The sequence below is a fragment of the Anas platyrhynchos genome, chromosome 8 (genome assembly GCF_047663525.1).
Source record: "Anas platyrhynchos isolate ZD024472 breed Pekin duck chromosome 8, IASCAAS_PekinDuck_T2T, whole genome shotgun sequence".
Taxonomy (NCBI): Eukaryota; Metazoa; Chordata; class Aves; order Anseriformes; family Anatidae; genus Anas; species Anas platyrhynchos.
This window is the reverse complement of record NC_092594.1, coordinates 29107059-29131446: the sequence shown is the minus strand read 5'-3', so window position 1 is coordinate 29131446 and position 24388 is coordinate 29107059. Positions and strand designations below refer to the sequence as shown.

General features: G+C 58.2%; 1 protein-coding gene across 3 annotated transcripts in view; it reads left to right on the top strand.

Moving 5' to 3' along the window:
• Window positions 1–24388, top strand: part of ERI3 (ERI1 exoribonuclease family member 3) — a 109116-nt gene that overhangs the window by 76079 nt on the left and 8649 nt on the right. For all 3 annotated transcript variants that reach the window (XM_027462460.3, XM_027462461.3, XM_005028746.6), the window contains exon 7: window positions 2630–2729. In XM_027462460.3, the coding sequence (XP_027318261.1) occupies window positions 2630–2729 (100 nt within the window). The remainder of the gene's footprint in view (window positions 1–2629; window positions 2730–24388) is intronic.

Genomic DNA, 24388 nt, shown 5'->3' with positions numbered 1-24388 from the left:
CGGAGGAGCGTTGGCAGGGAGGTAAATGGAGCCTTCACGGAATTACAAACAAAATGAGGAAAAAAGGGAGACCTTTCGGAGAGCTGGTGCGCATGGAAATAACTGTGTGCCAGCTGCTCGGAAATCAGCCTGCAAACACCAGGTCGGTGCTTCGCAGCAGATCGGAGCGGCTAAGTTTGGTTTTTAATGACGATTCCGACCCAAAATATTTTCTGATGGCTTTTTAAAAAGATGCCTGTGTTTTTTATCAAGTAAAACGTAGGTGAAAATAAAATGCGTGGGGTCCTGCGGTCACTTCGGTGCCTGACCTCGAAGGGGGCAGCCCAGTCCCTGCAGCGCTGGGCTGCAGCCAGAGGGAGGGACAAATTAGGGTGGTTTCCCGGCCAAAAGGGTTTCCTGGCATTTTGTAGACTCGCGAGTATGTTTAGGGGCTCGGTTTCGGGGCTGCGGCGGTGCCAGCGTCAGGCTGGGGACCCCACGTCTTTAACAGTCAGCAGCAGAACTTTCCTGTTTAAAGATTAAACGTCGTCTTTAAATATTAAACAGCAAAGCTCCTCGCTCTTGATTGTGTGGCTGCTGCCGGCAGGCGGCTCAGAATTGCCAATTTTAATTAAAAAACTTTATTTTCGAATACAATTCCACCGCTGGCAGAGCTCGGCGGCCTCCTCCCCTGGCCCGGCTCCCTTCCAGCCCCTCCGTGCCCGCGTCGCCGCCTGCCCGCACCAAAGGGACGCGGGGCTGCGGGCGGCCTCGGCTGGGGCTGATCAATGCCCCTGGCACTTCCTTCCCAAAGCCCGGGAAAAAACAATTAAAAGCCGATCGATCCTGCAGAGGGCTTTGAATATGCAGAAGTGCACACTTGACCTTCAGTGGTCAGGCCAAGCTGCAGCCCGGCTGCTTAGCTAGTTCGCTCAGGTACGGCGGCTGTACCCGCTGACCTTGGTTAGCCGAGCAAAATGCGGTGCAAAAAGAGGGGCTGGTGCTGGGCCGGGAGGGCTGCGGCACGGAGGAGCCCCGTTCACAGCAATGAATTGGGATTTTAAGCAGCCTGGGGGATGCTTCTCACCCTCTCCCCGTGCCCAAACTGGGCAGGGGCATGGGGAGAGGGTGAAAATGGCCCAAGATGCTCGGCTGATGGGTGTTAGAGTGGTTTTGCTCCATGCTGGCCCTGCTGGGACGCTGCCACCCTCCCTCTGTTCGCTCCTGGTTGGGGTGGGAGCTCTCCGAGCCGGGAGCCTGCCTCTCTGCATCCGCCTGCTGCAGCCCAGGAGAGGGAGCCACAGGCAGAGCCGCCGCAGCCAGCACCCAGGCCACCAGCCCCCGGCAAGTGGGGGCCCCCTGGCACCCCAGCACCCCACTGCCCCCCTCGGCATCCCGGCCGCGGGAAGCGTCGGCGATGAAGACATCAGAGCCCGTTGGGTGAAGGCGAGGGAACCCTCCCCGTTGTGTACACACAGTGTAATTTCAGTGAATTATGCACAGACTTAATTAGGAGTTTTAATTGCTAATCATCTCCCCGCAGGATTAGCCATGCTGTCTATTAATTACCCGTGGAGCCCTCTGTTTTGCTAAGGCGGGAGGAGCGCGGCGGTGCAAGCGCTTACGGGGGCCGGCGCTAAATCTGCTACCCCAAGCCAGGGCTCCCGGGGGAGGGCAGGCGGTGGGGGCTGCGGGGTGGCCGTGCCCACACTGGGGACAGCAGCAGGTAGCAGGGCACGGCCCCGGGTGGCAGCCCCCTGTCCCCTTTGCCTCCCCATCGCTGCTGCATGTGACGGTCCCCAGGGCGCACGGGGGGTCCCACACAGCTCCTCTCCGGCTGAGCCCCCCAAATTGGGCTCCTGCTCACCCCGCTTGGCCCCGTTCCTGCTGCTGAGCCTCTCCCTGGGCACGCTCAGCCTGCAGAGGTGGTGGCACTGCCCCTGCCCGCTGCGGGATCGCCCTGAGCCCATCTGGGGACGATGGCCCTCATGGTGGCACAGATCGCACCGTGCCACTAAGCCCACGTGCCGTGCTTAAGGCTCGCAATGCGGCCGTGAGCTTAATTCCTCACGATGGAGAAGATACGGGGCTGGCAGCCCCTAATTACAGGCGTGGGGGTGGTGTGGGGTCCTGGCTGCTTCCCCCGTTTGCATTGTCCACTGGGGTTGTGCTGCCCGGGCTCCTGGCTCCCTCCCTCCAGCCGGGCTGTGTCTCTGTGCCTTGGGGTGAGCAGCACGGGGGCCCGGTGGGGTTTTTCCCAGTGTGGGGGACCCAAGGATGGATGGAAAGGAGAGGGGAGGCCGGGGGGTAAGGGGGCTGCATGTCGGGTCAGCCTGGGCTCGGCCACCCCTTTCCAAAAGCCTCTGAGTCCTGAGCTCAGCCCTGGGCAGCCCACCCGTGGTGCAGCAGGGAGGGTGGAAGGATGGTGGAGCAGCCCGGGGACGGGCAGGACAAGCCCCCAGCGTGATGGAGGTGACCGTGGGGGCTGCTGATCCTACACAGGATGGGTCTGTGTTGAATATCGGGGGCACAGACCTGTTCCTGCCCCAGGAACTGCCGAGCACAGGCAGCTGCCGGCAGCGGGGTGCTCCCCAAAACATCCCTGCGTGCTCCCTGTGCCACCGTCTGACCCTCTGCTTCTCTCTTGCAGGCGTACAGCTTTGCCATGGGGAGCTGGCCAAAGAACGGGCTCTTAGACATGAACAAAGGACTGAACCTACAGCACATAGGGAGGCCTCACAGCGGGATAGGTGAGTGACTGGGGCCCTGCGCCCTGCCCGGCCCTGCGGCTGCGCCTCGAGGGGCGCCTCAGCTCCCAGAGCTGCTCCAGGCAGGGTGGGGAGAGCCTGCCAAAGGGTCTCAGCTGCTGGGAGGGAAGATGTGCCAGGGGGAACACTGGTGCGCACGTGCCCAGGGTGTCCCTGCTGTACCCACACCCATCAGGGGATGGATGGGGGGCAAATTGTGGCTCTCAGTCCCTCCGGGGGTGCTGGAGGTGTGGGCTGGGCAGGGGGCTGACCCCAACGGGCTGGTGTTCCAGCTCCTCTGGGTGCTGTGGTCCTCGGAGCAGAGGCAGGCTGCAGGGCCAGCAGGAGCTCCGTGCACGGGTCACGGGGGGCTAGACCAGCTCCGTTGGGCTGCACCCCAAAGGGTGGCATCGCTCTCACCCCTCTCATGTCTCCGTTCCCTCTGCCTCCCGGCCCTTCATCCGCTCTGACTGCAGAGCATCAAAGTTTGCAAGGAGGTGAGATTCACTTGGAAAAGTCACCTGCTACCTGGGCCTCGAGGAGGCTGTTTAATATTGTTTCAAGACTCCAACCATTAAACTCTCCGATCAATCCAAGTTACGGAGATGAATTATTTAAAGCTCACCAGCTTTTAATTAGCAAGCTCCTTTTGAACTATGGATCTGGTTGCATTATTGACGGAGGTAGCATTAAAATTTGCTTCCTTGCCTGGGAGCAGATCTGCCTTGCTTGTGTGCCACGGCGGGGGGGATGACGGAGAGGGAGCCCGGACTGCAGGAGCTGGGTGCTCTGTCCTGCTTCGGGGCTTGGACCTTCCCTAAGGTCCCTCCGGGGAATGTAGGGCTGTGTTGTGTCTCATCTTTCCTTGTTTTATTTATGGCAAGAGCGCTCTGTTGCTGTCATCCCCTTCCCTGACAAACCGTCCCCGGCTCTGGAGTATCATCTGTCCGCCGTTGGGTTCTGCCCGCGTTTATCTCAGCGCTGCTGTCTCGCTCAGGTGTCGCTGCCTGATGGAGCTGAGAAAGATGCTGCTCGTGTCCCTCCCCGCTCCAGCCCTTTAGGAGGGTTTTGCTGCTTCGTTTCTGCCAAGCTTCCTCTATGGGGGAGCTCTCCTGGCTGCTATGGGGTGAGCCACGGGCAGATTGTCTGCAGCTCTGCCCCAGCCGTCTGCAATCTTCTGCCTGTGGCGGAGGCAGCAGCCGCTGGCCTCCTGTGCCTGGTGGCTTTAGCTCAGCATCCCTCCTGGGACAGGGCTCGGGGTGATGCTGGTGGCTGGGGACCTGCCTTGCCTGGCGTTTTATAGGGACACCGGCCTCCTGGCCACATCACTTCCCGGCTCAGGGATGTGCAGCATGGGCTTTTCCTTACAAATCCGGTAGAAAAATTGCCGTGGGTGGCCACTTTTTTGTTCTGAACAAGATGTAAATTTGCGGTCTCGCCTGATGGGCTGTGCACTGCTTTATTTTCACATCGCTCCCCGATTCACTGGCTCAGCAGATACCTGCTCCAAACCTGGGCTCTTTGCAGCCTCTGGGACCCGTCTTAACTCTGCGCTTCCTCTCCTCTGCTTCGTGCCCTGCCAGATCCCGCAGGGAAACCTCACCTTGCCCAGCTGCCGTGTGCGGGCAGGGCTCGTGGTGTCCCCTGCTGAAATCCGGGGCCACATCCCTCGGGAAATAGGCTGTGGGAATGCAACAGCAAGCTGCTGAGCAGGGCTCGGGTGGGAGGTTTTGGGGAAGGACAAGGCACAGGGGAGGGTTAGGGCACCGGGTCCGTGCGGTGACACCAGCGCGGCCGTGTTCTCACATCGGGGCCTCTCTGTGGACTTGCAGGGACTGATACAGATCAGAATGATTGAAATCACAGCTTTTAATTGTGATTTAAATCAGCCAGCAGGGCACCTGCTTTCGGTAATTGATTTTCTTCTGGTTTTGCACTTTTTTTTTTATCCGTTTCCCTGCAGAAAGGTCAAGTTTTACTGACCAGCACCTATCAAACCGCATTCAGCTCTCCCTACCATTGCCCAGGTGTTAGGTCTCGTTGTCCTTTTACACATCAAATATCGTATTTGCATTTATTTTGATCAATACTGTTACATAATGTGCCTTTAATCCGGGTTTTTAGATCATTGTCGCATTAGAAAAATGGTGAGTTACTGTTTGTTATTCAAGAGGTGGGGATTAAATTATTATTCATGATGTGATTTGTTGCGCTTTTGGATGGAAATTGGAATGCCAAGTATCTCAAGTACCCGTGAGGTCGTTTAAATGATGTTTATTAGTGAAATACTGCTTCCCTTGCATACGCTCAGCGTAGAAGGAAAAGTGCATTTCATATTTTTTGTTAACGATTCCAGATGTGTGAAACACAAGTGAGAACAGTGGCTGTGAGTTGAGCAAGTGCTTCTGGAAACCACCCCTTCAAGAGCTTAGAGTTAAGTCTCCTCGTCTCCTACATTTGCTTGTTTTTCTGATTGTGGAAGGGATAAAAGGCACACCTTGGTTTTGTTCGGGCCTTTGTTGTTTCTTGGCTCCGAGCGAGCCAGTTATTGCAGGGAAAACACACTGAGACAAGGGAGAAGTTTCCAAATCTGCAGAAGAAGCCGCTGCTGGGAAAGTTTGTTTCGCATTTCTCCTCTCCAGTTCCACCTGCAGTGGGTTGGAGCAGTGTCTAAAGCCCTTGCTCTTGGTCTCTTTTGAATCAAATGGAATTGAATTGATCCCTCAAAGTTTAGACTTTGACACGCAGATTATTAGGATTTCCCATTTAGCTCTAAATGTCAAGTTTGGGTTTTTTTCTTTTTACTTTTTCAGGAACAAGGTCACCCAGGCTGCTGTGCCTCTTGCTGACGGACCAGGAGCACACATCCAAGCCTTATTATACCCAGGCCAGGGGGCTCGGTCCTGCCAGGCACAGCAGGAGGGTCCCGGCCAGGAGGAGCCCACGGGCTCGGGATGCTGCCAGCTTGGTCCTGCTCACAGCCTCGGCACGGGGCTTCACCGCTTCCCTGTGCCATGGGGCCGAGGGAGAAGGGAGAAGCCCCCTGCCTGGGCAGGTCAGCGGCCCCTGCGGTGAGCGACCCAGCAAGCACCCGACGCCTTCCCGGCCCCGTCTCTCTCTTTTCGTTTCCTGATTGGAAATCTCGGAAGGTTAGGGTGTGATATTGTTCCTGATCCGGAGCATTAATTAGGCCTCGGAAAGAAGAAGAGGAATTGCGTGTTTTTAACGGCGAGGTTAATGGGATGCTCGCAGAGTAGACAGTTTTAATGAGCTTCAACTCGATGCGCAGTGAGTTTACTCTTTGTGTTAAAAGGGTCACACTGCACTAGTTTGATGTGGATTGTCTCCTGGCCCCCGGTGTCATAGGTGAGCGGCTGTCAGAGTCCAGTCAGAGCGCATTTACTTAGTGACACGATTCTAATTAACTGCCGCGGGCTGCCAGCGCCGCGGGGAGCCGGGCGGGCGCCTGCGGGGTGCTGCTGCCCTGCCCTGCCCGCCCGCGGGGGCTGCGCGCGCTAAGTGCGGCGGCGGGCACCCCTAATGGGGGCCTTTGGCTCTCAGCTCCGGCTCGGGAGGGTGGCCCACGAGGCTTCTCCTCGCCCTGAGAGGTCCTCGGAGCTCGCCGGCTTTCTTTCAGCCTCCTCTTGTTTTCCTTCCTCCTGGCTCTCCTGCTGCAGGGGTGCTGCGAGCCCCCCGTGCCCACCCGCTCTCTGTGCCAGGTGGACCCAGGGGATGGGCGCAGCATTTCGTGACTCTCCCCTCTGTCACAATGGAGGATGGAGCATGCAGAGCCCACTTCTGGCTCTCAGAGGAGGGGATGCTCTTACCGGGAGCAGTGCCATGTGCTCAGCACCATCCTTGTGCCATGGTGCCAAGAGCTGGAGGGCACGGGGCTCGCTCCGGAGCAGGGACCTGCCTCGGGGCCGCTGCCCCGGACACCCCGGGGCTTTCTCTCCCAAGCAGCCCAAGACAAAAGGGGAAAGACCCCGAGTTAAATAATTAAAAGAGACTTAAGTAAAAAGCAACAGAAATGTCACCAAATGAGCAGTGTCACTCCGAATTAGCGCTGCTAAAGGTCAGGCGGATCCCGAGCAGGTGGAGCGGACGCGGGTGCCGTGGCGAGGCTCGGCGTCCCGGCAGGATGGGACCCAACAAAAGGACCCGGCCGGCTGCACCGTGGGACCACGGGACCGGGAATGGGGTGGCACACGGGTGGCAGGGTCCCGCCGCGAGTGCCGGGCCCTGCATCCTGCAGGAGGAGCGGGGAGGCCGGGGCGGCCGGTTGGAGGACGCGCGTCTGTCAGAGTCCAGTCAGAGCACATTAACGCGGTGACATGATTCTAATTAACTGCCGTGAGAGGTGTCACAGCTGGAAAAGCAGTGAGCAGAGACAAGCTTTTAAAAAAAGAAAAAAGCAATGTGACAGTGTTTTTTTTTTTTCCTTTTCTTTTTCTTTCTATTTCTTTTTTTTTCCTTTTTTTTTTTTTTTTACTCTTGTGTGCTCTCTCCCCTCCATGTGGGAGTGGATCTAAAGATAATTAGGATGTCTGGCTGCCTGGGAACCTGAGCCAGGGCTCTTTTGCTTTCAGTCATTTAAGTTTTCGACATCTCTCTGAAGGGACTTGGTGGCGCAGTGGATTACTGCGCGCCAGAGTGACAGAACACTCTTCTAATCGTAAACCCTTTTTAGAAAAGATTCAGCTCTCCCTTTTTCCCTGGGAGCAGCGGGGGGTATGTTCTGATCACTGCAGCTCTGTTCCCATACACGCTACAATGGGAAACTCAAGGTCTTTCAGCTGTTTCCTGCAGTTAACAAAGGAGGCACAGAAGAAAGAAAGGAAGGATGATTGAGTGTTTGTGTTGACTGCACTCACCCCTCCGTCCTACCCAGCCCAAAGTTGATCGCGCGCTCGCCCGGCCCCGCTGAGCCGGGGGTGGTTGCAGGAGCTGGCCCACATCTCCCCGGTGTGCTGGCGGGGCTGGGACGGGCTGCGGGGCTTCTGCTGCCTGGGACAAGCCCTGGTGTGGCTCAGCAATGCCACACGATGCCACGCGACGCCACGCGATGCCGTGCGCTCCTCCCATCCAAGGGAGAGGCAGCTGAGGTTGCTGCTCGCGCAGGATTTGCAAGAGGCAGGCGCAAGCCCCCAGCTTCAGGCTGGAAGTAGGCGTGTGCAGGACCAGTGTCAGGCTGAAGAGGGATGTCTGGAGTGTCTGGGCTGGCACGGCTGCTGCTGTCCCCCTGCTCCTGTCCCCTCTCACTTCTGGCTGTCCCCAGACACGTCCAACCGGCGGTGGGGACTGTCCCCCTTGGGGAGGAGAGCAGGTCTGCACGGCCTCTGGCCCGGCTCCTCTCCCCAGTGGCAGATGGAAAACCTCTCGGATACATTTTCTGTACCACCCCAAGCCCTTGTTGGTGTGCGGGGAGCCAGGCATTGATGGAGGGTGCGTTTATAGCTGCTCTGTGGTACAAATCAGCCGGCCCCAAACCCAGGAGCTTGCAGACCCAAACCGACCTGCAGCACAGAGAACCCCATGCGCCGCCTCGGACCCATCCCCTGGAAGAAGCAGCATTTCCATGCACCACGGTGAGGCCTCAGACAGAGACATACGTGACAGGGAGGAGGCCCGGGAAGATCATTAACTTTCTGGAGAGCTTTTTCAATGGGAAGGAGCAACGTAAAACACCCAGTGACATTTTGATTTCCCTGTGGATCCTTTTGGTGCCGTGGTGTCTCTCTGTGACGCGTCCCAGACGAAGCTAAATGGTGGCTTGTCTTCTCCTACCTGTGGGAGGAGAGAGTTTCCTCCTAACGAACATAAATGCCTTAATTAAGAGCGTGCACTGCCAGCCCCTCTCTGTGTGGGGCTCCCGTGGAAGGGCTCTTTGGAGGGGGTCTTTGGAGGGTGTCCCCAGGCTGCCCTTGCGCATCTGCACCCCGGGGGACAGGCCAGCAGCTCCTGCCCCTCCGTGGTGGCTCCTTCTCATCAAACCCAGGTTTGTCTGCAAACATCTTGCCCCGGGCTGGGCTCCTTCCCCAGGCTTTGCAGAAGATGTGCCTCTAAGGAGAGCCGTGTCGGAGGTGGACGTGGGGTGCCCAGCCACCCCGCTGCCCCTAACGAGAAGCCATTGCGAGGTGCGGGAGGGGAAGGGGCAGCAGCCAGCCGGAGAGGCTCCGCCGCAATTTAACAAGTTTCCATTCCCCCGAGTTCCCTGACAAGACCCCCCTCCGAGTCTGTACAGGAATTCATAAGAATAGGATAATTAGGATGTTTCAAAGCTGCGACCCTCAGAGGAGTCCTTGGATTAATCTGTTTTTTCCCTTAAAGACATCTGTAACTACAATCTTTGTTTCTCTCCCCTTCTCCCCCCCCCTCCTCTCCTTTTCCCCCCTTGTCTGTCTCTGTATCTCCTGTCAAACCATCGCAGACGTAAATGACAAAGAAATCAGAAAGAGAGATCAATGCAGTCCAAATTAGCACTTGGAGATAGACTGTGCTGGAGATGTCAGAGCCTGACCCCGGCTGATCCGCCAGCCTCCGCCGGTGATATTATGCAAATTGCATCCATCTGGCAGCGCCCGGCCAAGGACTAATGGGGCAGGGAGGGGGCTGCGGCCGGGAAGGGGACAGAGCTGGGGGGCTTTGGGGAGGGGGCTCTGCGATGGACGGGGGAGATACGGCGGCGCCGGGGCTTCGTTTGCGCTCCTGGGCGGATTAAAACCCAAACTCGCGATAAGAGATAACCAAACTTCATCTGGCTTTTGATTTTATTCCTTCTCGCTACCCCTGCACAAGCTAGTACCAGAAAGGAAAAAGAAAAAAAAAAGGAAAAAGAAAAAAAAAAAAAAAAAGCTGGTTCTTGGTGCTCTTGTTTCCTGCACGTCATTACCACTGATGGCAGTTTGAGGGGAGAGACAAAGTCGGGGAAAGAAAGCAAGAAAAAAAAAAGCCAGCTGCTTAAAAGACTGCTGTAATAGGAGCATGGATAATAGAAATCTCAAATTACGGTGATCGCCTTGTTAAGAAGTTTGAAAATACGGCCAGATTGTCTTTAATGAGAGAAATATGGCTGTTAGTTAGTGAAGGAGGAGGGAATGGACCTTGTTTCAAGATCTGTAGCTCGCCCATCAAAGAGGCACCGGCTGTTTCATTTCAAAATCCTGTTCCTCTGCCTGATATTAAAAATAGTTGTTAAAGGCTTTGACTAGCAAGATGATTCTCTTTGGCTTCCTACTCTCTCTCCACCTCCCCTGAAAGACTTCGCTCAGAGAGAACTTCTGCTGGAAAAAAAAAAAACAAAAAAACGAGGGAGCAAAGAAAGAAAGAGAGGAAAGTTTGGTGCCTTCGGCGGGCGCAGCGGGGTGATGGTGCCTGGGGGGTCCTGGGGGTCTCGGGCTGGGCACCGGGGCTGTCCTGGGCCGTGGTGGCAGGAGGAAGCTCAGCCCTAGATGTAAAACCTCGGTCTGCCATGGAGGGGTGAATCCAGGGCTTTTGGGGGGTGCCCCCGCACCCCGCACAGCGCCGGGCAGCAGCCCCGAGCCTGGCACTGCCCAGCAAGGGGACGATGGCACAGCGGGCTTGGGGCTCAGCTCCTGTGGGGTTTGGGGCTGATGGCACCATGCTGTGTGGCTCTCATTTGAGCCTCACACTCGGTTTTGTGCTCTCCGTGGGCTTGGCATGAGGGCAGGAGATGTACCACGGGCAGGGCAGGCCCCGGAGCATGGGCACCACTGCCCTCCCCGCAGGCCGTGCTGGCGCTCGGCCCCTCAGGGCTCTCCTGGCCTCTCCTCTCCCCTTCCTGGGGCCGGGGGAGGATGGAGAGGCTGGAGAGGATGGAGAGGAGGGCTCTGACAGAAGGCAGCTCCGGCAGCTGCCCCCGTGTCTCGTTAAGAGCTAACGGGCACCTCGGCGCTGCCGCGCTCTGACCCGTGACTCGCTCCTTGCTGCGGCGCTGACAGTCCCCTCCGCGCGGCCGGCTCCTTCCTTCTCCCCTGCAAGCCGAGGATGGCGTTAATTGGTTTAAGGATCGCTGCCCCGCGTCCTGAGCGGCCTGCTGAGGATAACGAACTTGGAGGGTGTTAATCGCCGGCGTGTTAATAACAGCAGAGGGCCTGGGGACAGGGCCCGCACGGGGAGGGTGCCGCTGTGTGGGGACTACGGGCACCGACCCGCCACGGATCCGTCTGGGGCTGTGCTTTATCCCTCCGTGTGGGCACAAAAAGTGCCGTAACGCCCTGCTGCGGGCTGCTAACACACCAAAACCCCACAGCAAAGGGCTCCAGAAGGACTCAATCCTTTCGGGGCTTTGTGGGTGGGCGCTTTGGCCCGAAACTACCGCATCCCGTGCCCCGTCCTGGCAGGTAGCGGGGTGTGTGACCAGAGGCTGGATGCAGAGCTCCCAGCGATGGAGAGCACGTGGCAGCCCTTGGTGAGCCTTCCTGCTGGATGGGAGCAGCTCTGCAGCACCCAAACCCCATCTGGCTCCGCGTTGCCCCTTGCTCCATGCCTGCCCCACACGTCCCCATCTGCCACCTCCTGTCCCCAGCAGGACCAGGACCCCAGGACTCCTCTCCAAGAGCCACCAGAGGTTTCACGGGGGCCCTCCTCTCGCCCGCTGTGCATTTCCACCCAAGGAGAAGAGATCTGGCTTTATTTTCACAGCCAGGGGACTCGGAGTTTGGCCGCTGGGGCCATCGCCAGCACCCGCACAGCCCCGTGCTCCCGTTCTTCCCCTGCAGAAGCACGCGGATAACAACCGAAAAGAGGCAGAGAGGGAGAGAAAAAGCGAGACAACGGATTTGCCTCCATGCTCCTGTACAGAGCAGTCTCCTAATGAGAAGAATATGGCTGCTAGTTAGCAGAGGGGTGTGTCCTGTAGGCTAAAATGAGATAGTTAAACTGCACTGATTGAAGGTTGAGGTTAGAGGGCAGCACAATTATGTTCAGGAGATTCAAGGGCTCTGTTTGATGCGGCAGTTCTAAGCTCCCAGCCAGTGTCAGTAGTTTAGCTTAGGGTTTCTTTTTTTTTTTTTTTTTTTTTTTTGTGGGCTAAAGACAGGAAGGATAAAAACTATGGGAATGAGTTGTTACTATTATTATAAAGTGGTGCGAATTTTTTTTTTTTTAACTACCAGCTCACCCCCCTTTTGCTTAACTGTTTCCTGATCATTATTTTTTAAGCTGCTTCAAGGCAAGAAGAGAGCATCCCCTTCCCCCCAGAGAGCGGCTCTGAATGTTCTCCCGCTCGGGGAAGGTGATTTTTTATTTTATTTTTTTCATGCCGAGACTTCAGCTCAGTTCCCTGACTGAGGATCAGGAAAGCAATTAGCAGTTCAAATTATGCCGAGGCCAAATTCTTTGTCTCAAAATCGCAGGTTAAGAGTTGCAAAAGAACCTTAATTGCCTGGTGCTGAACGAGGTATTTTTTTCTGCATTTCCACTGCTTCGGGCTGTTTATGGGGGGGACTCTCTTGTGTTTCCAAAGACCTGCAGCAGCACAGCTTTTTCCCCGAGCCTGCAGAAGCATCCAGGCACTGCACCGCTGGTGTCCCTGGCCCCTGGTGTTCCTGACCCCCAGTCCCTGGCCTCTCTCCCAGCCTCTTTCAGCCCGCTTCCTGGCTTGCAGGTCACCACCTCCTTTTTCTTCTCCCCTTTCTTCCAAGCACGGGGCAGCCCTGTTCAGGAGGCTGTCACTTGCCCAGCAGAGACGAGGACACCCAGCCTGGGAAGGCCAAACGCAGGTACCAAGCTGCCCGACCCCGAGCAGCCAGGGAAGGGCTGTCTGCCCCCGCTCACGCCTGAGTCCTGAGCCTGTGCTCTGTGTTTCCTCTTGAGCCGACTGACAGCCCGCTTTATTTACTCTAATGGCTCTCATTTTTAAATGTTAATTCCTCCCTGAAGAAAATGTCTTTTCGAGATGAGTTGCCCATCACCGGAGAGAGCGTGGAGGGCGTGCTGGTGTCCTCAGCGCCGTGCCGAGCCAGCCTCCAGCCCCAGCCCCAGCTCCTTCCCTCTCCAGCCCAGAGTAGGATCCACGTTGCCCCAGCCCCATCATCCCAGCTCCATTTCGGGGCTGATGGATTGTCCCCAGGCCGGGTAATGGGTACGGCCCCAAAGGGGACACGGCAGGCGCAGAGGCTGGGCTGCTGCCGAACAACAATTTCTAACCTCCATTGGAGAGGAGGGCAGCGGGCTGGGGGGAGGAACCGGAGATAAATGTTAGCTCATTTCTTAAGTAATTAGTTACCTCCTCATCCCCATGTTGTAATTGTGAACAAGCTGTAATGTTTAATTAGTGTGTAAATGAAACCCCAATTTCATAATGGCTGCGGTGACAGCGCTAAGTGAGACGGGCACAGAAGGGGCCGCATTGTTTCAGCGGGAGATGAAGCTGTCGCCCAGCAAGCCGAGCGTCTCTGGGAGAAAATGGAAATGATAAACGAAGTGAGGCTAATTAGCAAAATCATACAGGCCCCACTGATGGTTCTCATCAAGGGGAGGTAATGAAGCGGGCGGGCCGAGCTGAGGGGGGATTAATTGGAGCCGATTCCTGCGCGCACACAGGCGTGGGCAGAGCAGCCGGCGCGGCGAGGCAAACTTCTCCGCTTTGCTTCCCCTGTCCTTCCCCAGCCAGGCAGGGACCAGCAGCACCCATCAGCTGTCCCCAGCGTGGGGACAGTCCTGCCATGGGCTGTCCTCAGCCCCACGGTGAGGATATTGAGCACAAACACCATGGGGTCCGGGTAGCAGATGGAGCATCTCCGCGTAATGGTCAGCGGGCACGGGGCTGAGCGCCCCGCGCATCCTCTGGGCAGGGGGCTCTGCAGACCCAGCACCCCAGGGGCAGTGTGCCCGGCCACGTGTGGTGTTGGCAGGGCATAATCAGGGCTTTCCACGGCTGGGGGAACCCAAGGTTGCAGAGCTGAACTTTATCCTTTCAAGCCGTGGAAGAAGTGCCCTTTCGGCAGCCGCTGGCACCCCCCGGTCGTGTCGCATTACTTACTGACATTTACGGCAGCCCCGCTCCCATTACGGCACCGAATGCCCTGCGTCCATCTGGGAACCGCACTGTACCTGCTGCCATCTCACCTGCGGGCTCCCAGGTACATCAGGAGCCGCCAAACATCTTGCCAAGCAGAAGCAAGGCCAGCAATACCTGCCCGGCTTTTAATCCCTGGGCTGGCAGCTGTCTGTCCGAGCACGGTGGCTGTCCCTGGCAGTGCATCTTGAGGCAGCAGGGGGACCTGAGCAGTTCTCCTGTGTCTCAGCCTCTCTTCCTGCCACAAAATATCACGGGGAGCTGTCTGAGCTGAACGTGCCAGTCCTGGGATGCCCAGTGCCTGCCCAGAGTCGCCGTGTCCCTCCCCTGTGGCCCCTCCGAGCCCCCCGCCGCCTCTCCTGCTGAGTAATGAGAGATTTCCCTGGGCCTCCGAGGCCTCTAAAGAGGGGCTGAGCAATATTATTTATTCAGTTGTTTACAGAAGCGTTTGATCGGGAATAGTTCTTCACTGCCAGCCTGTTGTGTATTATTCATTGCAATAATCTCTGCAGATTGTGATAAACTGTAACTGCGGCGGGGCAGCGCGGAGCTGGGCTCTACTGCCACCGCCGCCTGCACCGGCCTCTAAAATATCGGCAGCTGCAATCATAAATCTCAATTTACAAGTGGGACTATTGCACGGGGAGTTATAGTTATACTAATGATTACTTCTCTGTCTTATTTTTCATGTTGCAACGGAGTAATAAATTTTTAAGAACAGCCCGGGCGCAGCGTTAGGGAAGCCTGCGCGTCTGCGCTCCGTGCCGCCGGCAGGGAGCAGTGAGCCCGTCCTGCCGCGGGCATGGCAGGGGGGTGACACCAACAGCCCTGTGTGTCCCCAGCCGGGGAGCCCAGGTACCTTGACGGGGGCTGGATAACGCCTTTGGGGTCAGCTCTGCTGTTGGCTGTCCTGGAGAAGAGCCCCCAGCTCCCTGCCTCGGTTTCCCTGCCTCGAACAGCCCCGGCCCCACCTCTCCAACGCTGGGCTGGTTTTTCTCAGTCAGGCTGAAGAGATCCTGGAGCTGCTGGGGCCGAGGGAGGATCTGAAGGCCAAGAGAAGAGCTGATGTTCGAGGGGGGCGTCCTGCCCCCGTAGCTCACACCCTCCCTCCATCTGGGGATGAGATGCTGGCTCCCACCTAAGAAAATCCTTTCCCAGGGACAGGCGAGGGGCAGCAGGGAAGGCAGGCTGTGGCTGCAGGATCCCATCCCCATCTCTCACCAGGAACTCACGAGCACCCGGCGTGGTCCCTGCTGGAGCAATCCCCATGGGGGCACCCTACAAAGCCCACGTCGGCTCCCCAGCAGGCAGCAGCGGGGCCCGGGCTGCAGCGAGCATTTCCCGAGTGTTTATCACAGCTCCGAGGTCTGTGATGTGAGGCCTCTGATGGATGCCTCCATTCACAGCCTTGACATTATGATGTACAGGGAGCCTAGAGACATATAGATTTTCAAAGTGGCCACTTTGAGCATAATTATAAATATCCAGCCTCTTTACATAGTGAATTGCTGCCAGGAAAAGAAGGGCCCCGTGAGGGCTGAAGTGCTGCCATCCACGCTTTCTTGAGAAAAGCTCCTTGGCTGACATTCATCCCCCCTTTTCGGGGTGCCAGGAAGGGATGGGCACTGAGGGATCGTGCCTCGGCCATCCCGTGCCCCCCGGCATCTCTCCCCTCCTTGCCCTTGGTGCCGGCTGCCCCTGGCTGGGGGCCATCTCGCCGGCACGTTGTTTTTGCAGCCTGTTTGTGCCAGCACGTCGCAGCCTGATCCTAACCGCTTCCGAATGGCTGCTCCCCTTCCAGATCACGGCACAGAGAGGGGCACCAGGGGGCTGGGTGCTGCCGGTGTCCCCATCTGTGGCCCCGGGGACAGGGAAGGAGAGATCTTCCCCTGGCTCATCTCCCTCGGCTTGCCTTTGGGGCTGGGACTGCCACCCCCGTTGTCACCACGGGGCCAGCAGGAAGCCATCTGGGGAGCTGGTGACATCTCAGCCTGTTTCCAGCCCTGTGTGGCAGCACCTTGATGTGAAAGGAGAGGAGCGAGAGGTTTGGGTGCTGTCACAGCATCACCGCTTCCCTCCCCGTGCCAGGGCCAAGGTGGGTGCACGTGGGGAGGGCGCCTTCGTCCCCGGGCACGAGCGGGTGCACAACCAGGCTTTGGTCACCGCCACCCCCAGCCTCTGAGGGGGGGGCAGGCTGGAATTTTTCAGGGCAGAATGAAGGGGATGTTTGAGGATTTGTTCTCTGTTTGCGAGCAGGGTCTGGAGGAGAGAAGGTCAAAGAAGAAAATTGGAGCTGAATTGAAATCAATGGCAGGGAGAGATTAGAGCGGTGCCCCAATTAACTGCAGCGCGCTGGGGTGAGGCTGGGGGGGGCTGCAGCTCCCCAGGTTGGGACCCCCCACCCCAGCCCGCGTCTCTGCGGGGCTGTGATTGCTGCGGCTGGCCCAGGGACCACAGCGAGGATGTTGCAGCCACGTGGGCAGCTGGTGGCAGCAGCAGAGCTGGGCGTTTTGGGGCTGGAGGAACCCCGCTCCCTCCTTCTCTGCACTTCTTTCCAGGCTCAGCCTCCCTCCCCAGCTGCATCCCAGCTCTTTGTCCTCGTTTCCTTGTCCTGCTCCCTTCCCCCATTCCTCCGGTACCCTCTCAGCTCCACCAGCAGCCCCACTATCTCCCCGTCACGGTTTCCTCCAGCTTCTCCTGCCCCCCGACTCCAGCTCTCAGCCCCGCAGCATTTCAATGCAGCGCTTTCCTCCCTCAAGCTTCCTGGGGAAGTCATCGAGCGCCCCGAGGGCCGGGTCCCTGCTCCCCGTGCAGGTGCTGGGACCGGGTGCCAGCGGGGCTGCAGCTGCTGGGGCCGTGGGGCTGGGTGTCAGCAGCGCACGTGGGGCCGCGGGCTGGGTCTGTGTTGCCCAGAGCTGGCGAGATTCCGGTGGGAAATTCATCCCAAAGCCTCCCCGGCCCCAAAATCACCCTTCCGACAGGTTTCAAGGCTTTGTTCCAAAGCAGCTGGGCACAAACACACACACAAAAAAAAACCCTCCAAGCAACACGTAGCTGGAATTTGAGGGAAATAGCAGCATATTTTTCGTTCTTGTTCATGGCGATGCGTTAACAGTTCGGGCTGGAATTTCCTGGGGAAAAAAAAAAACACCAGGAGTCAAGCGTCCAAGGTGGAACATCTCCATCAGCTCTGAGCTCTGGGAACAGCAGGGCAGGTCATGTCAGAACAAGGGGGGAGCCACCCCCCCATTTGCCCACCATGCTGGGGGGGCCAGGACCCTGCTCGTGCCCCCCGTGTGCCCGCGGGGAGCTCGGTGGTGCGGCGTGGTGCCCCGCGCCCGAGGAGCGTTAATTAACATTGCGGGAAGATCTTAGGCAAGGTGCAATTTGACTGATCCGGCGCCGCAGTCGTTCAGATGCCGAGTTAATTCAATCCTTGCACACAGTGCTCCCACAGATTGTTGGCTTTAAACAAACAGCGGTGACAGATTTGTTGCTGCGGAAATGTGGTCATTAAGTCAGGAGCGCGTGTTTGACCTGAAAGCGATTGAGTGATGGATGCAAGTCATTTTAAAGCCGCAGCAGCCAAAAGGATGCTCCTTTTGGAGAGCAATCCTGCATCTGAGGAGTGTAAATAATTTAAACAAACAAGTAAAGTCAGGTGAAGGCACCGCTGTGTGCCACAATGTGGTGTCACGGCGCTGCATGCGGAGCGGGGCAGCGCTCCCGGGGCCAGGTGTGTGTTGGAGGGGAGCTCCCGTGCACAGTGCGGCAGGCAGGAGGTGCTGGGTGACAGATCGGGGTGTCCCTGTGAAAACCCAGTACCAAGCGAGCCGGTGCTGGGCCCCGTAACGCTCAGTGCTGTGCACCCATGGCTCTCCGAGCTGGGGCTGCTCCTCCCGCGATGAGCAAAGCTGAGCCTTGCCGAACACATCCCGGTTATATCATGTTCCTGGGTTCATCAGGGCTGCGTGGTGCCTTTTTAGCGAGGTCCAGCTCACTTTTTGGGGTCTTCAGCATAGGCAGGCTGTGGATCTCAGGGCTGGATCTGCTCCTGCGGGCTGGGAGGGAGCAGGGGAGCCGCAGCGGTCACGTCGCACGGGTCTGCGCCTTGCGCCGCTGGAGTTGGCGGCCCGGTAATGAGGCTGGTAGCTACCGTGCATGGGAAGCAGCCATTGCCTAAGCCTCAATATCTCAGCCATTTAATTTAATGGGGTTTTTTAAATACCAAAAGCAATTAAGTTCACATTGTGAGCTAATCGCCTACAAAATTTCATTTCGAAGATGCTCAGACTGTTTGTGAGAGAATTGCTCAAAAGAGCCCCAAATGCGCCAGTGTCTGCCCGCTTGCCCTCCTCTCCCTTTCCTCTTCCCTTCCCAGACCCAGGCAGATTTTTCTGAAGGAAGCAATCACATTTTCAGGCTCCTGAATTTATGTCGGGTTATTTCAGGGCTAGGAGGAGATGCTGGGAGCTCTGCATGGGAGGATGCGGTACCACTGCCTTGAGGCTCTCCGTCTGGGTGTGTCAATGGTGCCCCAAGCAGGGCACCCAAACCTTGCACGAGCCTTTGGGCTTCAGAAAGCTCCCTGGATGTGCCCCCACAGCAGTGGCTACCACAGAGCCGGCTCTCCCACGGGCTTTATCAGCTTGGAAGGGAGCTGGAGATGACTTGCTCTCCCAAATCGCTGTGTTACTGAATACGAAATAACCCCCCCTCGACAGCCAGCTGGGGGGGTTCCTTCCTGCACTGCAGCCCTCTCCTTAAAGCACCTTTGCCAGCCAAGCCCCCCATGCGCTGCCCAGGATGCCTCCAGCCAGGGTGGGATGGGGCACGGCACACGGGGCACAGCTCCGCTACCTCTGCCACTGTATTTTGGGAGCCCAAACGCCCCCTGGTTTTCCCGGCGGGCGGTGGGGAGGTGATTGATGGAGTCCCGAGCGCAGGCAGTGAGCCCAGCTCTCGGTGTTTCTCCCAGATCCATGGCACGGGGAGGGGAGGTCACCGCGTCGCAGGTTTGCTAACCTTGCCCGCTTATTAAAAATGGTAAAAGCCTCCCTCAGGACTCGTGAAGTATAGATCCAGAGAGCTCCATATGCTGTTCCCCTTAATGAGATGTCTGCCTGAAGAGCAATAGCAAAACACACCAGCCAGTTCAGGGTCCCTATAGCTAGATGGCCTGGCTGTAAACAGAGCCGTCCGTCTTAATGGGCTATCGTGTAAAAACTTCTCCCAGTCAATAAATCAAAGGGGCTCCATTTATATCATGCGCTGCCTTCGCTATTAGGCGGCCCTGGCTGGCACGCTCTGATACAGAGCTCCCCGGGTCCGCGCGGCGAGGCTGGAGCCTCTCTAATGGGCGTTTAATTCAGGCTTCCCCGCGCCGACACCACGGATCCGCCGTGCTTCGGGCTGGCCGTGCCGTGTGGGAAGGGGAACCCATGGGTTGGGACCTTCGTGTCCACTCCAGATCCTGTGCTGAGCAGGGAACCTCGCAGAGCTGCCAGGGACCGAGCCCCCCGGGGGGATTCAGGGCTCGCCCCCCTGCGTGCCGGGCACCCCCTCCTCCTGCAGCGGCAGCGCTGGCTCAGGTATTTATTTTTCATTCCCTCCCCTGTGCTGCTCCGATGGCACCGGAGGGAAGTTCCGCTCCAGCCACCATCCCAGGCAGAGATATTAGTCCTCATTACTAATTAAAGGAAGCAGGAGTAATTGACGGATGGTGGATGGCGGGGGAGCCGGCGTGATGAACGGCCCCTGTCCCCGCGCCGGGGACGCATGCTGAGCGCTACCTGTTAGCTACAAATAAACAAACCTGATAAATAATAAATAGTTTGAGAAGAGTGGCCGAGCATTATTTAAATTAATAGGGATTAGAGGGAGAGGCCTGAAAGAGCATTCCTCCGGATGAGCTATCCCCGGCCGGGAAGGGACTCATTTGTTGAGGACTGGAGTAAACAAGGAGCAGGGGAGGATCCATCACGCCGGCTCGGCAGGGCCTCGCGGTGCTGCTCGGGCTCTAACAGCACAGCCACGCTCATCCCGGCCACCTCTGCACCAGGGCCCCCTGCCCGTGTTCCTGTGTCCCCTGCCACCGGTGTCACCTGCTCTGGGGGCCCCGGGTGCGGGTCTGTGGTGGCACAGCAGCGGGGCACCCTGCAAGCTTCCCGGCGGAGCCGCCGCGCACCCAGGCACTCGCTGTCGGCTGAGGTTTGTTCTCAGCCAACAAATCCGCCCGCCGGGGGTCTCCGAGCCCCCTGACATTTGAATAACCCCCTGCCTGTGCGCAGCCAGGAGGCTGGGGGGGAACGGGGGGGGAGGCGAGCAGGGCCGGGGGGGGGGAGAGGGGAGGTCGGGAGCTCTGCTCGCTATCACATCTACTCCATCTTATCGCCGCGGTAATTTGATGATAAAAAATAATCCGAGGCTGGAAAGGAAACATGTGTAGTGGAGTAAAGATTGAATGGAGGTGGATTGTGCCCCGGGGCGGCGGCTGAGAGATAGAAGGCAGTGTCCTTCTGTGTGACACTCTGCCGAGACGCGGCCCCGCCGTGCCGAGCCCTGCACGTGGCACGGGTGGGCTGCCGGCCCCACGCGGCCCCATGGGCACGTCCCCATCCTGCGCTGCCCCAGTGGTCACATCCCAGCACCAGGCAGCCCTACAGCAGGGATGGAGGCAGTGCCAGCCCCATCGGGGTGCTGCGCTGGCCCGTGGTGCACCAAACCAAGGGTCCCAAGGGTGATGGGTGCTGCCCTCCTCCCCCAGCAGCCCCGCACCAGCAGCAGCAGGGATCAGCCTCACTGCAGCTCCCTGGCACATCGCTCCCTGCTTTCCTTCCTTCTCACCAGGTGCCCAGAGCTCCAGCTCTCTGCAGCCCATCCCTGACGGGTGCCGTCCCCGTCCTGCCGCCGCAGTGCCGCGCGGGTTGTTCCCAGCGCGCTTTTTTTCCCCCCCCCCCTTCCCTTTGGTTATGCTTCACAACTCATTTTATCAGCTGTCAGGAGCCAAATGTCTTTTTTAAGGAGTGGGTTATAGCCACTAATGTACTGAATGCTATTGCACTGGCTGCAGTTAGTGTTCCACGGCTAAATTACTATAATTAATGTTCCACTAGGACTGTTTGTAACAGGCGGCTGCGGGAGCCCTGGCTCTGGGTTTTCACAGCGGCTGAATTACCTCTGCTCCCCTGAGAGAGCATCCTGCATGAAGGGGGGCGAGGTCGGAGCTGGGACGGGCGGCAGGAGATGGGGTGCCCAGGGCAGCCCCATGTCCCTCGGGTCCCCGTGGGCACGCAGGTGGGCGAGAGGCTGCCCGGGCTGGGACGTGCATCCTGGGGCTTTGCCACAGGCATTTTGGTGCCGGCCACACCACGGGGATAAAACATGGCTCGATGCTGAAACGTGGTGCCCAAAGGCTGAGAATAGGCCGGGCACAGCACCTCCGCCCGTGGCAGGAGCCCAGTGCCTGCTCCCCTCCCTCGCCTCCCGTTGGGATGCAGGGAAAATCTCGGCTGGGCATGTGGAGAGGCGCGCACACACCCCTTGTTTCGCTAAACGCGTTTGTTCAATACCTGCAACAAACAGATTAGCCGGGGCTTTATCAGGGACAAGAGAAGGGAGAGAAATGTGATAATGGTTTTCAGCAAATCCTCGGGCTGTCACAGATTAGAGCGGCCGCGGCAGGGAGCATTATCAGCCCTTTCCTCCTCTCCCCATCTCCTCCCCCTTTGTCTCCTCTCTCCATCGGATTTCTCCAGCCAATCTATTGTAGCGAGAGCCGGGCAGATACACGGAGAAGTCGCTTTCAATCTGATCCGCGATTGGTTTTCCCGGCAGCTGATCTGTGTCGCGGCATCGATCCGCGTGCCCCCGGCGCTCGTCACCTTGTTTGTCTGGAGAGGGAGCCTGGGGGGGGCCGGGGGTGCCGGGCGGGGGGCCGGGCTCAGCGCCGCAGCCCTTGGAGCCACTTCAGACCTGCTGCGTGCCATCGATCGCCGGGCTGCAGCGCGCGGAGGCCAGCCCCGCGGCGCAGGAGGGGCGCGAGCCAGCGGCCCTCATCAGAGGAGTTTAAATGGCTGTGACCTTCGTGGTGAGCCGAGGGACGGGAGCGGGGGCTGAGCACGGCGTCGTGGGGACAGGGGTAACCCCAACTGGGGGGCTTGCTTCTTCCCCCTGGAGGTTTGAGGACAAGGAACGCCAGGATTGCCACGTCTGGAGCCTGCGTGCACGTGGCCAAGTTGCACCGAACACAGGAGCTTGTGTTGAGCTCGGAGATCCCCAGAGGCCGTTCCCAGAGCGGGTGCCCCGCGTCCCTTTGGGGAGCCACAAAGTCCCCGTGTGCCCCAGGCCCTGCTCCGGGCTCACCCCAGCGAGAGCTTCCCGAGGGGCAGCGGGGGGCGGGTGGCTGGGAGGGCAGGAGGGGACATAACAAGTAATGGCCCCGAGTGTGGAAACACTGTTAATAAAGTGTATTTCACTTTTAATTTTGACATATAATGTAATGATCTTTTTTAAGGCCCTATCATATTATCTGCATGACTAGATTATTGAGTCTTCATCATCTCCAGATAAATTTATGACCAGGATGATGCTTGGAATTTATTATCAGTCAATAGAGCTCAATACTGTAACAAGGCGTGTAATAAGATATACATATTTAATGATCCGGAGTAAAACAGCCCCGCTAATGGGCAGGAGGAGACGAAGGCTGGAGCGTTAATTTCCATCCCCTGCCCCTTTCTGCAGGAGCCTCACACGGGGCATGGTGGCCCCGGGGTCCTGCGTGTCACCCGGCCAGCGGGGAGCCTCGGGGAGCAGGGACCGGCTGCGGGACGCCCAGGGGAGCATGGCCACAGCCCTATGGGTTTGGGGCAGCCCCTGGACGGCACGCGAGCTGTCCCGTCCCATCCCATCCCTGCGGGTCTCACGCATCCATCGCCGTAGTGCGGGGCCTGGGCGCAGCGGCCGCAGCCGGAGCCGTGTCCGGCGGGGCCCCCTCTCCCTCGCCAGGCTGGGTTTGGAGCTGCCGATTCTTCCAGCCCTTTGGGATGTTATTAAATTAGTTTCCTAGGACTTTTAATAAGCACTTTTGATGCCTTTGAAGCGTGCGGCTTTGTGGGAAGATTACAGTCCCGCATCCATCTCGCTGGGAGAGAAACAATGGCAGCAGGGCCGGCGTTTGATCTCTCCTCCAGAAGGCGAGAGAGGGTTTGCGAGAGACAAAGAGGTGAGCTGGTGATTTGGAGCTAATGTTTAAAAATAGGTAGGTCTCCCTCCAAGATAAAGAGACCTGCCCTTCTCTGTGTAATCGCATGCCTCTGCCTCGCCGGACCTGCAGAAACACAGCTCGCTTTATTTGAAGGCTTCGAGTGCGGCGCTGGGTTTGATTCTGGGCCCTTTTCAAGCAATAACTAGGCCATCTGACCGAGCTTGAAAGCGCAGGAGAACTTTCCATTAGGACTCACCACACAGTCTCGGCAGCCCTGGAATTGCATCCTCGCCTTTTATTTCCTCTCTCTGACATCTCGTGTCACTCACAGGCAGGAGAGGCTCGGCTTTATCAACTCGCTCGTTTCTCCCTTGAAATTTCTCCCTAATTAGGGCCCCAGTCCCGGCGGTGGCACCGGGTGCCGGCAGCCGGACACGGAGAGGGACCGGTGGCAGCGGTGTGGGACAGGTAGGGTGACAAGGACAGCAGCAGCCAGGGGCAGGGACACATCGGGGGCATCTCCCAGCCCTGGCCCCGCAGATCCCAGGGAGCACCCACGCACCCAGCCCCCATGGGGTGAGTTTTGCTCCGTGGGCACCCGGCTCCAGCTGGGCTTCGCCTTCGGTGCACGGAGAGAAGGCACCGGGGAGCCCCGCTGGCTTTATCTGCGGGTAGCTGCTGCTGCCTCTAACAGCCTGGAATAAACTGGCCATAAATATCCCGATCATAAGTGCTTGGGTATGGCAACTTTACACCGAACAGAGGTTTTAACCTTCCCTGCGGAGAGCATCCAGCTCTATATCACCAACTGCTCCCGTTCGGCTGTGCGGCCGAAGCTCCAGGTGAGCTGTGGGAGCTGCTGGGACGAGCTGGGAGCAGCAAGGATCCCGCTGCGGCTCGGGCTGCTTTGGGATGTGACTGTCCTGCTGTCCCCTGTGTCCTGCAAGAAGAGCCATCCCCACACCTCCATCCCCATGCCCTGCTCTGGGCGTGCACAGGGAACGGGTCCGTGGGGATGAAACCCCACCCGGAGGCAGGGCTGCCTGCCCAGGTGTGGTACCGCTGGAGAAAATCCCCTGGATTTCCTCTGGCTCTGACACTGGCGGGGTTGGATGCTGCAGGACGCAGCAGCACTGCAGCCTGCAGCTCACTGTGCTCCTGTCGGGACCAACCTCCTGTCCCCATTCCCAATCCCACCTGCAGAGCCCCAGCAAGAGGCTCTGGAGCCACCAACTTCGGGAGCTCACTGTCACCTTGTCCCCAAGGCAGCCCCGGAGCTCGGGAGCCCACCTCACCCTCGCTGCACCTCTCCGGTGCCCCAGCCGTGACTTTCTTCTGCGGAGCGACTTTGAGGCAAGCTGTAAAACACTGGGACGAGTTAAATAATACACGACAGTGTACGGTATAAATTAC